Consider the following 17462-nt stretch of genomic DNA (forward strand, 5'->3'; position numbering starts at 1 on the left):
AAATTGTAATTTACGAAAGACCCTTTGTCTATATTCAAATTCCAGGAATCTAACCCACTTTTATTATGTAAAATGTTTACAAATATACAGATATTGTTTTGTTTTCAAAAGTCAATTTTATTACTCGGCAATTGGTTCTAACAAAGAAAGGCAAAACTATCAATTGTCTCAAAACCAGATTTATAGAGATCTGAAAAGTTTTTAACACCAGAATTAGCACTAGAACTTTTAAATATTTAATTAGGAAATAAATTGTGAATATTAATAATACAAATAAAAATAAATAACTGACCATCATTTGTACAGAGTAATGTTACAAAAAGTAGTTAGACTTTTTACCATTTAAATCAAGAAAAGTCGGGATCATTTAGTGCTCTGATTCCAGGTAACATCCTCTGCCCATGTAGAGTGCTTCTTATGCAGTCAGGTTTCTTAAATGTACCAGGCATCCAGCAATGCTGTTATGTCCCATGAGTCTTTTTTAAACAAAACACGTGAAACAAAAAGAAAAATTTGTGAAGGGATATATATGCCCACGTAAGTATACACACACACTCAGAAAGCATACTGGTAAACTAATTCGACATATTCACTTTTTTCTTCAAAATGATGGCTGGTCATATCCATTTTTTTCTTCAAAATGATGGCTCGTTGATTTCTCTTTTAAAACCTTCTCTCCAGTCTTTTTTTTTTTTTTTTTTTTTTTTAGGCTATGTTTGTGGACTGCTAAAGGTTTGACGACATCCCACAATTTAGGTTGAACTTTTTCAGAGAAAACTCTAGGAGCATTTCCCAACATGTGTGCCAAGGAACAGCTTAATGGTCCTATATGATTGGAAAATCCAACATATCCTATGCGGCTGTGAGGATTCCCAATGCTCACTGGCCCATTAAAGACAATCCTGCAATTGAATTAGCTGCTTATCTCATCTTCCTCCAACTATGTTGTCTACCACCCCACTCCAAACCTCTACTGGAAAGCAAACATTGGAAGATTCTGCTAAAATACTTATACATCTGAACTATTAACACATCAGATCCCTAAACAAAGTTATACCCTTAAGCAATCTCTGCTTAAGGCATTTAAGAAAATCTCTGACTAATCATTATTAGTCAGCTTCTAAGCTAACTGAACAGAGACTTAAGTTGCCTCATGCAATAAAGAACACAGATTTACCCAAGAAGGTCCATAACAACAATAAACCCTGGGCTGGGCAGGAGCAGAGGTCTGATTTCTAAAGTTGATGCATTATAAAATGTCCACTTTCAACAACAACAAAAAATTACAGGGCACGTAGAGAAACACAAGTCTGGCCCATACACAGAAAAAGGGGCTTCAATAAAAACTGTCCCGGAGGAAACCCAAGCACTGGACTTAACTACACAAAGACTTTCAGTCAGTTATTATAAGTATGTTCAAAGAACTAAAGAACTAAATCAAACCATGAGAAAGATATTTAACCAAATTGAGAATTTCAATAAAGAAATAGAAATGATAAAAAAGAACCAACAGAATTGATTGTATTGAAAGTACAATAACTGAATTGAAAAACTGACTAGAGGGGCTCAACAGCAGGTATGCACTGACAGTAGAAGGAATCAATGGAACTGAGGAAAGGTCAAGAGAGAGTATCCAGTCTGAGGTACAAAAGGAAAAGAGAATTAAGAAAGATGACAGAGGCTCAGAGACCTGTGAGAAACCATTAAGCACATCAACAAATGCGTAACAGGAGTGTCAGAAAAAAAGTGGAGGAAAGGGTGGGAGAGAAGGGTGAAAGAGGGGGCTGCAGTCACAAGTATGGGGGAGGGGTGAAGAAAAAAATTGAATAATGGCTGAAAACTTCCCAAATTTGACTTTATTTTGTTTACTGAAGTACAGTTGACGTACGATATTAGTTTCAGGTGTACAACATAGTGATTCAATACTTTATATATTATACTCCATTTAAAGTAATTGCCAAATAATGGCTTTATTTCCCTGTGCTGTATAATATATCTTTGTTGCTTATTTTATATATAATAGTTTGTGTCTCTTAATCCCATACACCTATTTTGCTCCTCCTCCCCTGCCCTCTCCCAACTGGTAATCACTAGTTTGTTCTCTGTATCTGTGAGGCTTGTTATATATATTCATTTGTTTTATTTTTTAGATTCCACATATAACTAATAACAGAGTATTGTCTTTCTCTGTATGACTTATTTCATTAAGCATAGTACTCTCTAGGTCCATCCACACTGTTGCAAATGGCAGGATTTCATTTTTTACGGCTGAGTAATATTCCAGTGACGGGCAATTTAGTTTGTGTCCATATCTTGGCTATTGTAAATAACATTACTATGAACACTGGGGTACATGCATCTTTTCAAATTAGCGTTTTCATTTTCTTCTTATATCCAGCAGAACTGCTGAATCATATGGTAGTTCTATTTTTAGTTTTTTGAGGAACCTCCATACCGTTTTCCATAGTGGCTGCACCAATTTACATTCCCACCAATAGTGTACTAGGGTTCCCTTTTCTCCACATCCTCATCAACATTTGTTATTTGTAGACTTTTGATGACAGCCATCTGACAGGTGTGAGGTGATATCTCATTGTGGTTTTGATTTGCATTTCCCTGATGATTAGAGACAAGCATTTTTTTCATATGGCTGTTGGCCATCTGTATATCTACTTTGGAAAAATGTCTAATCATGTCTTGTGCCCATTTTTTGATTGGGTTGTTTGTTTTTATATTGACTTGTACGAGCTGTTTACATATTTTAGATAATAGCCCCTTATTAGTCGTATCATCTGCAAATATTTTCTCCCATTCAGTAGGTTGTCTTTTTGTCTTGTCCAGTGGTTTCCTTTGCTGTGCAAAGAGCTTTTAAGTTTAAAATTAGGTCCCATTGTTTATTTTTGCTTTTATTTCTTTTGCCTTAGGAGACAGTTCCCAAAAACTGTTGCTATAATTTATGTCAAAGAGCATTCTGCCCATGTTCTCTTCTAGGAGTTTTATGGTTTCAGGTCTTATATTTAGGTCTTTAATCTATTTTGAGTTTGTTTTTGTATATGGTGTGAAGAAATGTTCTTCTAATCTTGTTCTTCTACATATAGCTATCCAGTTTTCCCAACAACACTTATTGAAGAGACTCTTTTCTCCACTGTAAATTCTTGCCTCCTTTGTCACAGACTAATTAACCATAAGTGTGTAGGTTTATTTCCAGGCTCTCTATTCTGTTCCATTGATCTATGTGTCTGTTTTTGTGCCTGTACCACACTGTTTTGAATGCTGTAGCTTTATAGTATGTTCTGAAGTCACGAAGGTGATATCTCTAGAAAAAATCTGAATAATGGCTGAAACTTCCCAAATTTGACTTTAAAAAATTAATCTGAATATCCAAGAGACTCAATGAGCTCCAAGTATGCAAAATGGGACAATGACTTTGGCAGACACTTTAGCAGTTTCTTACAAAGCTAAATATAGGCTAATCATTCAACCCAGTAATCACACTCTTAGCTATTTACCCAAACTGAACATGTATGTACACACAAAAACAAGCATATGAATGTTTACAGCAGCTTTATTCATAATTGCCAAAAACTGGAAGCAATCAAGATGTCTTTCAATAGGTGAATGAATAAACAATTTGTGGTACATCTATAAAATGGAATATTATTCAGTGATTTTTCAAAAAATCAGCTACCAATCTATTAAAAGACATGGAGGAAGCTTAAACGCATACTGCAAAGTGGCATAAGCCAATGTGAAAAGGCTACTGTATGAGTCCAAAGGCTACTGTATGAGTCCAAAGATATGATAGTCTGGAAAAGGCAAAACTATAAGGACAATAAAAGTTCAGCATTTACTAGGAATTTGAAGGAAAGAAGGAACAGATGAATAGGTACAGAACAGGGCATTTTTAGGGTGATGAAACTATTCTATAGGATACTGTTACAGTGGTTAAAGGATACTATGCATTTGTCCAAACCCAAAGAATTGTACAACACAAAGACTGACCCCTCTTAATTATAATTAATAATGTATCAATATTGTTTCATCACTTGTAACAAATGTACCACACTTGTGCAAGACACTAATAGGGAAAACAATGTGAGCAGGTTTATGAGAACTCTGTACTCTCTGTGTAATTTTTCTGTAAACTTAAAACTGCTCTAAAAAATAATCTATTAAAATTGAAAAAAAAATTAATCTGTATATTCAAGAAGCTCAGTGACTTCCAAGGATGATAAACTCAAATAAATTCACATCTAGATACTTCTTAAACTGTTGAAAGACAACTTGAAAATAACAAGAGAAAAGTGATTATACAAGGGGTCCTCAAAATTGAAAGCTTCAAATCAGAAACAATGGAGACCAGAAGGTAATGAATAACATATTCAATGGACAGAAATAAAAAAGATTCAACCAAGAATTCTATAATCAGCAAAATAGTTTTTCAAAAACAATGAGAAATTAAGACATTTCTGGATAAATGAAAACTAAGAGAATTCATCACTAGCAGACCTGCCCAAAAGAAATACTAAATAGAGTCCTTCAGAATGAAAAGAAAGGATACTAGACAGTAACTCAAATCCACATGAAGAAATAAAAAGCATCTATAAAAGTATATACACAGGAAATGTAATTTTCTATGAACAGTTTTCCCATCTGATTTAAAAGATAACTACATAAAGTAGTAATTATAACACTGTATTGATAGGATTATAATGTATAAAGATGTGATTTATATAGTAATAATAGTATAAAGGAGGAAAGGGGAACAGAGCTATATCAAAGTTTTTGAATGCTATTGAAATTAAGTTGGTATTAATCTAAAGTAGAATGTTTTAAGTTAAGAAGGTTCATTTCTTTGTAATTCCAAGGGCAATCACTTTAAAAAAGCTCAAAAGCATACAGTAAAGGAAACATCAAGGGAATTAAAATAGTACACAGGAAAATATCTAATACATAAGAATACAGCAATTGAGAAAGAGAGGAACAAAAAAGACATAAGACACACAAATAACAAAATAGCAAACATAAATCCTACCTTATCTGTAATTATAATAAATATAAATGGACTAAAACCTCCAATCAAAAGGCAGAGATTGGCAAAATAGATTTTTTTCTAAAAATGATCCAACTATATGATGTCTACAAGAGACATGGTTTAGATTGAGAGACACAACTAGGTTTAAGTAAAAGAATGTAAGCAGATATACTACACAAATAAATACAAAAAAAAGAGCTAGAGTAATCATACTAATCGGATGAAACAGACTTAAAGACAAAAATTATTAGACAAAGAAGAACATTTTATAATTATAAAACGAATAAAAAGGAGAAGGTCAACAAGGAAACAGAAGACTTGACCAACATTATAGACCAACTAGACCTAACAGACATCTATAGAACAGCTTCACCGAACAGCAAAACACACATCCTCCTCAAGGACACATGGAACATTCTCCAAGATGGGCCATATGCTAGACTATCAAACAAACCTTATTAAATTTAAAAAGACTGAAATGATGGAACATATGTCCTTCACTACAAAAGAATGAAATTAGAAGTCAACAACAGAAGAAAATTTGAGAAATTCACAAATATGTGAAAATTAAACTATACACTCCTAAATAACCAACGGGTCAAAGAAGAAATCACTAGGCAAATCAGAAACTACTGATATAAATGACATGAAAACAAAAACAAAAAAACTTACAGGATGCAGCAAAAGCAGTGTTCAAGAGGAATGTATATCTATAAACACCTATATTTTTAAAATATCAACCTTACATACCAACCTTACATAAATAGAAAGGATTATAAGGGAATAATATGAAAAGTCATCATCCAATAAAATTAGATAATCTGGATAAATGGCCAAATTCTTAAACAGAGAAACACAAACTACAGAAAGTGATTCAAGAGGAAATAGAAAATCTGAACAGAGCTGTAATGACAATTACCAAAAACCCTCCCACAAAAAAAAGCCCAGGCCCAGATGACTTCACTGGTGAATTTTACATTTAAAGAAGAATTAAATAAAAATCCTTCCAAAACTTCTATTAAAAAAATGGAATAGGAGTGAACATTTCCCAACTCACTCTATGATGCCAGTAATCGATTACCCTGATAACAAAAGCAGATGATGACATCACAAGAAAACTATAGATCAATATCACTTAGAGACACAAAAATTCTCAACACAATACCAGCAAACCAAATCCAGCAACATACAAAGGATTATATGCCAGGACCACATGGGTTTTAATCCAGGAATGTAAAATTGGTTTAACATGGAAAAGTCAATGTAACACACCCTATTAATAGAATAAATGACAATTACTCCATAATCAGAATAGACACAGAAAAAAGCATTTGACAGAATCAACACCATTTCATGATAGAAACAGTAAAATAAACTAGGAATAAAAAGGAATTTCCTCAACCTGATAAGCCATCTATGAAAAATGGACAGCTAACAGCACATCTTAATGGTAAACGACTAGAGTCTCCCCCGCTAAGATCAGGAACAAGAAAAGGATGTCCACTCTTGTTACTTTTATTACATTTTACTGGAGGATCTAGGAAAAGCAATTAGGGAAGAAAAAGAAATAAAAGTCATCAAGTTTAAAATGAAAGAATTAACACTATCTCTATTTGTAAGTGACATAATCTTGTTTATAGAAAACCCTAAGAAAAACACACACAAAAATTAGAATGAATTTAACAAGTTTGCAAGATTCAAGATCATTATACAAAAATGCAGTTGTATTTCCATATATTAGCAATAAAGAATCCAAAAATAAAAAGAAAGTAATTCAATGTATAATAACATCCAAAAGAATAAAATAGCTGAAAGAAACAATTCAACAGAAGAAGTATAAGACTGTTGAAAACATTTCGTTGAAAAAATTTAAGACAATGGAAAGACATTCTACATTCATAACTTAAGACTCAATATTGTAAAGATGGCAATACACCCAATAATTAACCAATAATTTTCCTATCAAACTTCAGTTGCCTTTTTTAGCAAAAATTGACAAGCTGATCCTAAAATTCATGTGGAAATTCAGGGGACGCAGGATAGACAAAACAGTCTTGAAAAAGACCATAGTTGGAAGACTCACATTTCCCAATTCCAAAATTTACTATAAATGCTATGGTAGGAGAAATGGTATGGTACTGGTACAAGAAGACATACAGAACAATGGAATAGAATCCAAGAAATAAACTCTTACATTTACAGTCAACTGATTTTTGATATGGGTACCAAGAAAATTCAATGAGGAAAGAACAGTGTTTTAAGTAAATGGTGTTGGTACAACTGGATATCCGCATCCCAAAGAATGAGGGTGTGTCCCTATCTCACAGCATATACAAAATAGCATATGCCCCCAAAATGGATAAAATATCTAAATACAAGAGCTAAAACTAAAAAGAAAACAGGGGTAAATCTGCATGACCTGGAATTTGGCAATGGATTCTTAGATATGACACCAAAAGCCCAAGCAATAAAAGAAAAAAAAATTGATGAACTAAACCATCAAAATTTAAAACTTTTGTGGTTCAAAGAACACCATCAAAAAAGTGAAAACAGGGCTTCCCTGGTGGTGCAGTGGTTGAGAGTCCGCCTGCCGATGCAGGGGACACAGGTTTGTGCCCCGGTCCGGGAAGATCCCACATGCCGCGGAGCGGCTGGGCCCGTGAGCCATGGCCGCTGAGCCTGCGCGTCCGGAGCCTGTGCTCCGCAACGGGAGAGGTCACAGCAGTGAGAGGCCCGCGTACCGCAAACAAAAAAAAAGGGAAAACACAACCCACAGGATAAAAGAAAATGTTTTCAAATCATTTATTTGATAAATATCCAGAATATATAAAGAACTCTTACAACTCAACCAAAAAACAAAAGACTAGCACCTGTGGAATTTTTTTTTGTTTCTTTTCTTTATTTTTATTTTTGGCCGCGTTGGGTCTTTGTTGCTGCACACGGGCTTTTCTCTAGTTGCGGCGAGCGGGGGCTATTCTTCGCTGTGGTGCACGGGCTTCTCATTGAAGTGGCTTCTCTTGTTGCAGAGCATGGGCTCTAGGCACGTGGGCTTCAGTAGCTGTGGCCTGCGGGCTCAGTAGTTGTGGAGCACAGGCTTAGTTGCTCCGTAGCATGTGGGATCTTCCCGAACCAGGGCTCGAGCCTGTGTGCCCTGCTTTGGCAGGAGGATTCTTAACCACTGCACCACCAGGGAAGCCCATGTGGAGTTTTTTAAACAAGAAGTAGAAGAACTATCCTAAACAGATTTTTTTAAAGAATGTGCGTTCATAGTCACCCCAAAATTCATACGGAAAAGACAAGTTCCTGACCAAAAACTTGGATCTCACCTCAAGAAACTGGCCAGAAACTTAGATCTCACCTCAAAAAAGCCTTGTCTTTACCATTCTCATCCACATCCTAAACATCCATCATGCTTTGAAAAATGCTTTTTAAAATGTAAAATCATGAGTCTCAGGTTTTAACACGATGGATAAGTGTCTGTAAAGTAGGTAAGCGTGTGAGAAAACAAGTCTATTTTATTAATAATGTTTTTGTGTATTTATCACCATGGAGAATAGAGAAGATACATTTCTTCCAATGATGTATCATTCAAAGTATTTAACTAGCCTAACTTCAAGATATAGAACATTCCCTTAAACAAAACTTGGCTAAGAGTTAGGAGAAGGTGAAGGGAAAATAAGAGTTCATTAAGAAAGGGATTTCTATGTGGAAGAGTTTAAAGGGAGGCATAAATGTCCACATACTATATTATTTCAATGGAACTTCAGTCATCAAACATTACTTAGTTTAAGCACACACAAAGAATATTGAAAATATTAAAGAACAAATAACAGGGGACTTCCCTGGTGGCGCAGTGGTTAAAAATCCGCCTGCCAATTCAGGGGATATGGGTTCGAGCCCTGGTCCGGAAAGATCCCACATACGGCAGAGCAACTAAGCCCATGCACCACAACTACTGAGCCTGTGTGTCACAATTACTGAAGCCCACGCACCTAGAGCTTGTGCTCCACAACAAGAGAAGCCACAGCAATGAGAAGCCAGCACCCCACAACAAAGAGTAGTCCCCACTCGCCGCAACTAGAGAAAGCCCGTGCCCAGCAATGAAGACCCAATGCAGCCAAAAATAAATAAATGTATAAAATAAATAAATAATAAAATTAAAAAATAAAAATGAAAAACAAATAACAAAAATATGGCAGAGGTTCATACCGCTGGGCCCAGTGTTCCTTCACCTTCAGATTTCACAAATCACATAGATTTCTTGAAGGATGTGGAGTGGGAATAGTCAATGAGGCCAATGACTGAACAATAAGAACCATTCTAAATAACCAAAGCTCATGAATTCTGAGATAGCAAGAAAAATAAAAGTCCCAGATACATACCAAGGCTTCCTCACCCAGGACCTACTACAGGACTTGGCAACTGTCATGTGAGTGCCCTGGAAAAGGTCCTTCACTGGAATACTGATGCCTTTCCTAAAAGAGGAGACAGTCAGACTAAGTGAACCCAAGGACAATAAATATCGAGATCTCATCTCCTTCCCTATTTCCAGCTGTCAGCTCCCAGAACTTTGGGAGCCAAGACAATGCAGGAGTTTATTGTCTACGGAATCCAACCAGGACAAGTGACAAAGACTTAATCATGCTGCTTACATTGGGAATGCCCCCCAAATGTTCAAGGAGACAGACTTGCACAGGGAAAAGAAAACTACTAATAATATCCTCAGAGAGGTAAGAAAAGGTATTGTATACAATTAATCAATATGCAAGACAGACTGTATTATCTAAAAACAGGCAGAAAAATACTGCCATACCATATGCTCTTCTGAAATGTGATCTTCCCACCCTTCAATCAAGAAGTGGTCAAAACTCCCTTCCCCTTGAATTTGGACAACCTTATGTTTACCCTGACCAGTGTGGCGTTTGGCAGAAGTGCTACTACGTGACCACCAAGATTAGGTCACATAAAACCACGTAGCTTCTACCTGGTTGTCTTGGAAAATGTGCTCTCCAGAAGCTCCCCGCCAGAGGGAAAGTTCACTTCTCATGTTGCAAGAAGACACAGAGAGGCCACACATTGGTACCCAAGTCAACAGTCCCAGCTGAACCCAGTCTTCAATTCATCCCAGCCCAGGTGCCAGCCACGTGAGTGAAGAAGCCACAGATGACTCCAGCCCCTAGTCAGTCAAGTCTTAACTGAATTCCTGACCCACAGAATGTGTGAGCAAAAAATAAAACAGCAATGTTTTATGTTACTATGTTTGGGGTGGTTTGCCTCACAACAATGATTAGAACAAACAAGAAACCACATAAACAGAACACCTGGCAAATAAAAAGCTCTTAAAACTTAATAACATGACAGCAAAAACTGAAAAACTCAATAGAAGCATTGGAAAATAAAGTTGAGAAAAACTCTCAGGAGGTTAAGCAAATAGGCAAACTACCTGATGGAAAATTAGAGAAAAAAATATAGTACTTTAGAGAACCAGACCAGGAGATCCACCATCCGAATTGTACCTCCAAAAAGAGAAAACAGAAAAAATGGAAGTAAATAATTAAATCAATTAAATAATTCAAGACTGTATTTCAAAACAAAGGGATGGTTTCCAGATTGAAAAGTCCCTTGGAATACCAACATGATGGGTGAAAACAAAGCCACACCAAGACATACGTACTAATCATGAAATGTCAGAGCACTGGTAAAAAGAGTTATGTAGGTTTCAGGGGGGAGGGGGGCGGATGGTGTAATAATCCACATGAAAAAGATTCAGAAGCAAAATGTCTTCATACTTCATAAAAACCAACCAAAGAAGCCAGATGATAATGGAGCAATGCCTCCAAAGTACTAAAAGAAACTGAATTCCAGATGAGAATTCTTAGAACCAGATGAACTACTAAGTAAATTAAGGGTAAAATAAAAACATTTTACATATTAAGAAAGGCAAGCCTTCAAAATATTTACCATTATGCATCCTTTTTCAGGAAGCTACTGGAGGATGAGCTCCATCAAAACTAAAGTATAAACCAAGAAAGAGGAAAACATTAGAATCAGAAACTGTATCACAATACCAGAAGGAAGGAAAGGAAATACCAGCAGGACAGTAAAGGAACACCCTAGGCTGTGTGTGTCATAGGCCACAGACAAATGTAGAAGATGGAAGTGGGTCAGAAGGCCCTGGAAGAGATGTCTTCAAGAAGATGAAATGGAAGGAATAACTGATGGGAATCAGCATATTGAAAGCCAATGTAAGCAACTGGCAGAGCTTGGGGTGAATCTGTAATAACTACATTGAAAAAAAGCAAATGAAGGGGGTTGAGGAAATAATTATCATTGACTTGAAAGAAATCAGAATCATGAGATGATGACAAAATCAATCACAGTGTAATCCGTGGCTTAGCTTGGGAGAGCATCAGTATTAATAACTTAAACACTGTTTTCCACGAGATTCAACAACACTATGTTAGGAGCACAGAGCAATGGCAGGGATGGGTGTTGAAACACAGGGGTTGTACACTTTGACCAGCATCACATAACTGGCCATAGGGGGTGTTTAGAATTACATTGCTGTTCCACGCAAAAGGCCTCTTTCTCATTTTATTCTTCCACCAAGTGCTCTTTGCATTCAACAGCTCAATGGTAAGGATCTGATCAAAAACTTACAGTAGAGGTAAAGACTACAACTAATGCAGGCTTGTTTGCACAGTGATAAATAGATGAGGAGATGCACATAAGAGAAGTCCAAAAACCATTGATCATCAGATCTAGATTTCAGCTTGGAATAAGTAAGAAACATCAGAAGACCCTACAACGTAAAAAAATAAGTGTTATAGCGGCATTTCAAAATTAAAATCTACTAGATATGACTAGCACGTGCCTCTGTATTTTATTTATTTATTTTTACATCTTTATTGGAGTGTAATTGCTTTACAATGTTGTGTTACTTTCTGCTGTATAACAAAGTGAATCAGCTATACATATACATATATCCCCATATCCCCTCCCTCTTGCGCCTCCCTCCCACCCTCCCTATCCCACCCCTCTAGGTGGTCACAAAGCACCGAGCTGATCTCCCTGTGCTGCTCCATGAGGCTGCTTCCGACTAGCTATCTATTTTACATTTGGGAGTCTATATATGTCCACGCCACTCTCTCACTTCGTTCCAGCTTAGCCTACCCCCGCCCGACCCCGTGTCTTCAAGTCCATTCTCTACGTCTGCGTCTTTATTCCTGTCCTGCCCCTAGGTTCATGAGAATCATTTTTTTTTAGATTCCATATATATACATTAGCATATGGTATTTGTTTTTCTCATTCTGACTTACTTCACTCTGTATGACAGACTCTAGATCCATCCACCTCACTACAACTAACTTGATTTCGTTTCTTTTTGCCTCTGTATTTTAAAATGAACCAAGTCCAAAATGATGATATTCATCTCAGTCACACACTTACTAGTTTAATTTAGAAAACTATCACCATATAAAGAAGCAAATGAAACAAAATGTTTAAAGAAATGAGCTACATGTGGCTCAGGCTATCTTCTCCTTAATTTCTTTTTTAATAATAGAAAGGCAAAGCAGGAAGAGGGAGAGAGGGGGAATAATATATATTTTATTATAAATTAATATGACATAACATATTCAGAATTTGGAAGGAAAAGGATTTACCATATTTACATGACTATTCACATACATACGTACACACCTCTAAGAACAATCAGGATTTCCTTGTTCAGCCTCTAATTACACCTAAGACTCCTAGACAAAGAGATAGTGTCCATCAACAGATGAATGGATGAAGATGTTGGGGACGGGGGGCGTGTACTACTCAGCCATAAAAACGAATGAAACCCTGCCATCAGCAACAACGTGGATGGACTTGGAGGGCATTATGCTAAGTGAAATAAGTCAGACAAAGAAAGACAAATACTGTATGATATCACTTACATGTGGAATCTAAAAAATACAACAGGGGGTGGGAGGAATTGGGAGATTGGAATTGACATATATACACTATTGATACTATGTATAAAATATAAATAACTAATGAGAACCTACTGATTAGCACAGGGAACTCTACTCGATGCTCTATGGTGACCTAAATGGGAAGGAAATCCAAAAATGAGGGGATATATGTATACGTATAGCTGATTCACTTTGCTATACAGTAGAAACTAACACAACATTGTAAAGCAACTATACTCCAATAAAAAGTAATTTAAAAAATAAACAAAAAATACAACAAACTAGTGAATATAACAAAAAAGAAACAAACTCACAGATATAGACAACAAACTAGTGGTTACCAGTGGGGAGAGGGATGAGGGGAGAGGCATTATAGGGGTAGGGATTAAGAGGTACAAACTATTATGTAAAAAGTAAGCTACAAGGATACATTGTACAACACAAGGAATATAGTCAATATTTTATAATAACTATAAATGGAGCATAACCTTTAAAAACTGTGAATCACTATATTGTATACCTGTAACTTATATCACACCACGTCAACTATACTTCAATTAAAAATTAAATTTTAAAAAGTAAAAAAGGGACTTCCCTGTTGGTGCAGTGGTTAAGAATCCGCCTGCCAATGCAAGGGACACAGGTTCAATCCCTGGTCTGGGAAGATCCCACATGCCGCAGAGCAACTAAGCCCACGCGCCACAACTACTGAGCCTGAGCTCTAGAGCCCGTGAGCCACAACTACTGAAGCCCCTGTGCCCAGAGCCCGTGCTCTGAAACAAGAGAAGCCACCGCAATGAGAAGCCCACACACCGCAATGAAGAGTAGCCCCCGCTCACTGCAACTAGAGAAAGCCCACGCACAGCAACAAAAACTGAATGCAGCCAAAAAAATAAATTAAAAAAAAAAGAGAGAGATAGGAAGGGCTCTGCACTGGTTAGCTTTGTTAACCTTTGTTAAGGTTAAAGCTGACAGATATAACTGTCAACTATAATAAAAGAAAGGAGAAGTTAAAAAGGTAAATTCTTTTCTTCAACAATTTCCACCAAAGTAATTCTGGTTTAAATCCAAATAAAACTACTACAGATAAGAATAATTCTACCTATTGCTTATTGTACCATTTTTTAAGTACTGGAAATATTCTTTCTTAAAAAAGTACACACCGGCCTTCCCTGGTGGTGCAGTGGTTAAGAATCCGCCTGCCAATGCAGGGGACACGGGTTCGAGCCCTGGGCCGGGAAGATCCCACATGCCACGGAGCAACTAAGCCTGTGCGCCACGACTACTGAGCCTGAGCTCTAGAGCCCACAAGCCACAACTACTGAGCCTGAGCTCTAGAGTCCGCAAGCCACAACTACTGAGCCCGCATGCCACAACTACTGAAACCTGTGTGCCTAGAGCCCGTGTTCTGCAACGAGAGAAGCCACCGCAGTGGGAAGCCCATGCACCGCAATGAGCAGCAGCCCCCACTCGCCACAACTAGAGAAAGCCCACGTGCAAAAACGAAGATCCAATGCAGCCAAAAATAATAAATTAAATAAATAAAAATTGTAAAAGAAAAGTACACACACACACGTGTACACACCATGTATGTGCACACATCTGTGTGCCTGTATAAACAAATAGCTGGATCGATAAATCAGGGTTCACAACCTATTGCCCTTCTGCAGCAGGAAGCATGGTCTAAGTTCAGTCACTCTTTAGTTTCACTGAATACTCCTCCGGGGCTCAATTTCAGACTACAAGGACTACTGTTCTGTGGCCCAGAGGCTGTGACGGGAGGAAAATACTATTATGATTGATGCCAAGGCCATGCAAGTATCTCAGAGGATCGTGACTCAAGCCACGGTGCCCAAATGCCACCCTGAAGCAGGCCAATGGAAGGAGTGGGAAGCAGGTAAGATCCCAAGGCAGAGGCCTTGCCAACCAGGGTGGGGTTCTTTCTGCCACCTGCACCTCCATGGCCTCACGTCATCCAAGGGTACCCGGTCTCTGTCTCCTGACAGCTGTGCCCTGACTGAAGGGTGGTCTCTGCTGCCTAGTGAGTCTGCCTAGTGAGTCTGTGACTCACTGCAGTGAACTCCCTAGCTTCTCTGAGGTCTCATGTTCAAACGAACTCCTGAGACTCCACAATGCCTGCCTCTCCAGACTGGCCAGGAACAGCTCTTGGGGTCCGCATACCTCAGCACCAAACTCCACAGTTTAGGTCGTTGTCTCCCAGAATCCATCCCAGAGTTTCCCTGGGCTCCAGCCAAGGAAACATAGGCAACAGGGGACTTTCTATAACCAAACTGGACCATGTTTCCTATGCTCCCTTGGGAAAGGGCGCTTTCTACACCAACTAAAGCCAGATGGTGTGATGGAGGGAGAAGAGGGCCCATGTCTCACTTCTTCAGACCCCCATGTCCTAGAGCCAGACACAGAATGCAGCACAGAGAATTGCTTGGTTATGTTTGTTGAAAGAAAGAAAGTCTCTCTCAAGTGAAGCCCACGTTCCTCTGCTAAAAATTGAACATCTATCCTCTCTCCCTTTTGAATGTCAGAGAAGGGTTCTGTCACCAGTTCTCTACACTTGCAGCAAGGGCTATCCTATTTTAGAGAGTCTATCAAAAAGAACAGGCTGTTTAAAGATGAAATTATAGTAAATGATTAAACCCCTCAAAGAACTGAGGAAATGGCACCAAACTTTTGAAAGCTAGAGGGACTGAGTGGTAACTGACTTGGAGATCTCAGAAAGCTGAACCTGAAGCAGGCAGAGGAGAAAGCTGAGAGGCAACTCAACTTACAGCACAGCTCCCCCTACCCCGCACCTCCCACCATCAGCCATCTGCTCCTCCTCAGAAGGCTCCGGAACTGGCAACACAACTCCTCTGGAAGCGGTGTGTGAAGTGGAGTTAAACTCCACTGAGTGAAAATCTACTTAAAAGGCTGTTAAGACTCCCAGACCCCTATTCTTCATAACCCAGTAAATACCCTTCCGGGCCTCAGTGAAAAGCTCTGGAAAATGTGAAACAGAGGGTATCTGACCTGGAGGGTACAAGGCACAGCTGAGGGCAGGAGTACCGACCTGAAAACAAGGGAATTAAGTCACAGGTCCTCATTTCCAGAACACTGGCAGGCAGGCATATATATCCCCCAGGCCTCGGCCTCAGATAAGAGAAAACTACCCGATATCCAAGAAAAGCTCATGACACAAAAGAGATCAGAAGAAACAGAAAAAACAGAGGAGAGTATCAGTTAACTATTTCCATATAATCAACCACAATTCCTAATGACTGAGAAGAACAACAATTTATGGTTTCTCACTACTTTTAGAATTGGTTGGGCAGTCCTTCTGGCTTTACCTGGGCTCACCTAGGCGGCTGCATGCATATGGAGGACTGTCTGGGTTGGAGGGTTCCATACAGATCGTTCACATCTGCACATGGTACTGGACGCTAGCTGGGGTGCCTCTCATCATCTGCTAGTCTGGACAAGATTCCTCACTTGGCAGCTGCATGGCAGCATACCAAGAGAACACAGCAGCTCCAAAGCCTCATAAGGGCTAAGCTCCAGAACATACACAACATCACTTCTGTCACCTTCTATTAGTCAGAGAAAGTCACCAGGCCAGCCATGATTGCAGAGGAAGTAAGCTTCTACTTCTGGATAGGAAGACAAGCAAAATCAATTGCAAGGGGGCAGGGATACTGCAATGGGAGGAATCTGTATCCATGAAATATACTGTCACATGGAGAAATTAAGATCAAGAGATGAAAACTGCAACAACAAAATCCTAGTGCTATTGTCGGCAAAGGCATAAGAGAAACTAGTGCAGCCATGAAACAAGAACAAGAGACTATGAAAAAGGAACAGAGAATAAAAATGAGCTCTTAGGGAGAGGGGCAGAGTCAAGAGGGCAGAGTAGGAGGACGTGGAGTTCACGTCTCCTCATAGGTATGACAGGGGTGCGTCGGAGCGCCTGCTGGACACTGGAGGAGGACCTCAGACACAGGGGTACAGGAGGGGTCCCGGCACAGCCAGGTGGGACAAGGGAGGGAAGAGGGGGGAGGACGGGTGGAGACGGGATGGGGACGGTGACCTGGGGTTGGATGGGAGGAGGAGAGGTTCCCACACTCAGGGGGACCCACTCATGGTGGGGGGATCGGCAGGGACAGGAGGGGACCTTTGGGGGACCACCACCCCTGACAGAGCCTCCTCCGGCTGTGTCGCATCCCCAAAGCCTCTTCTGGCTGAGTGGGTCCCGGTGGATCTGAGCACCACATCCCCGCCCCCTGCCACAAAGCCTCCTCCAGCTATGTCGGCCCCTGTGGACATGCCCACGGAAGCCTGCACCCCAGCTGGCCTACACGGGCTCATATACTCCAGGTCAGCTTCAGGAGCAGATGCTGGTGAAAGGAAAACATGCAGAGGTGGGGCTGATACAGTGGATCCAGAGACCTACCTAGAGGTCTTGGAGGCCCTCC

At 39.1% G+C, this 17462-nt stretch overlaps 1 protein-coding gene across 2 annotated transcripts in view; it reads right to left on the reverse strand.

Annotated features, from left to right (window-relative positions):
* Positions 1–17462, reverse strand: part of GCNT1 (glucosaminyl (N-acetyl) transferase 1) — a 63465-nt gene that overhangs the window by 5985 nt on the left and 40018 nt on the right. Inside the window, exons 3-4 of one of the 2 annotated variants that reach the window (XM_067744132.1) lie at positions 9418–9510; positions 340–476 (exon numbers count right to left, since the gene is read on the reverse strand). In XM_067744132.1, coding sequence (XP_067600233.1) covers positions 340–367 — 28 coding nt within the window. In that variant the 5' untranslated portion in view covers positions 368–476; positions 9418–9510. The remainder of the gene's footprint in view (positions 1–339; positions 477–9417; positions 9511–17462) is intronic. The other variant, XM_067744131.1, reaches the window with a different exon arrangement.

This window comes from Pseudorca crassidens, chromosome 7 (assembly GCF_039906515.1).
Source record: "Pseudorca crassidens isolate mPseCra1 chromosome 7, mPseCra1.hap1, whole genome shotgun sequence".
Classification (NCBI taxonomy): domain Eukaryota; kingdom Metazoa; phylum Chordata; class Mammalia; order Artiodactyla; family Delphinidae; genus Pseudorca; species Pseudorca crassidens.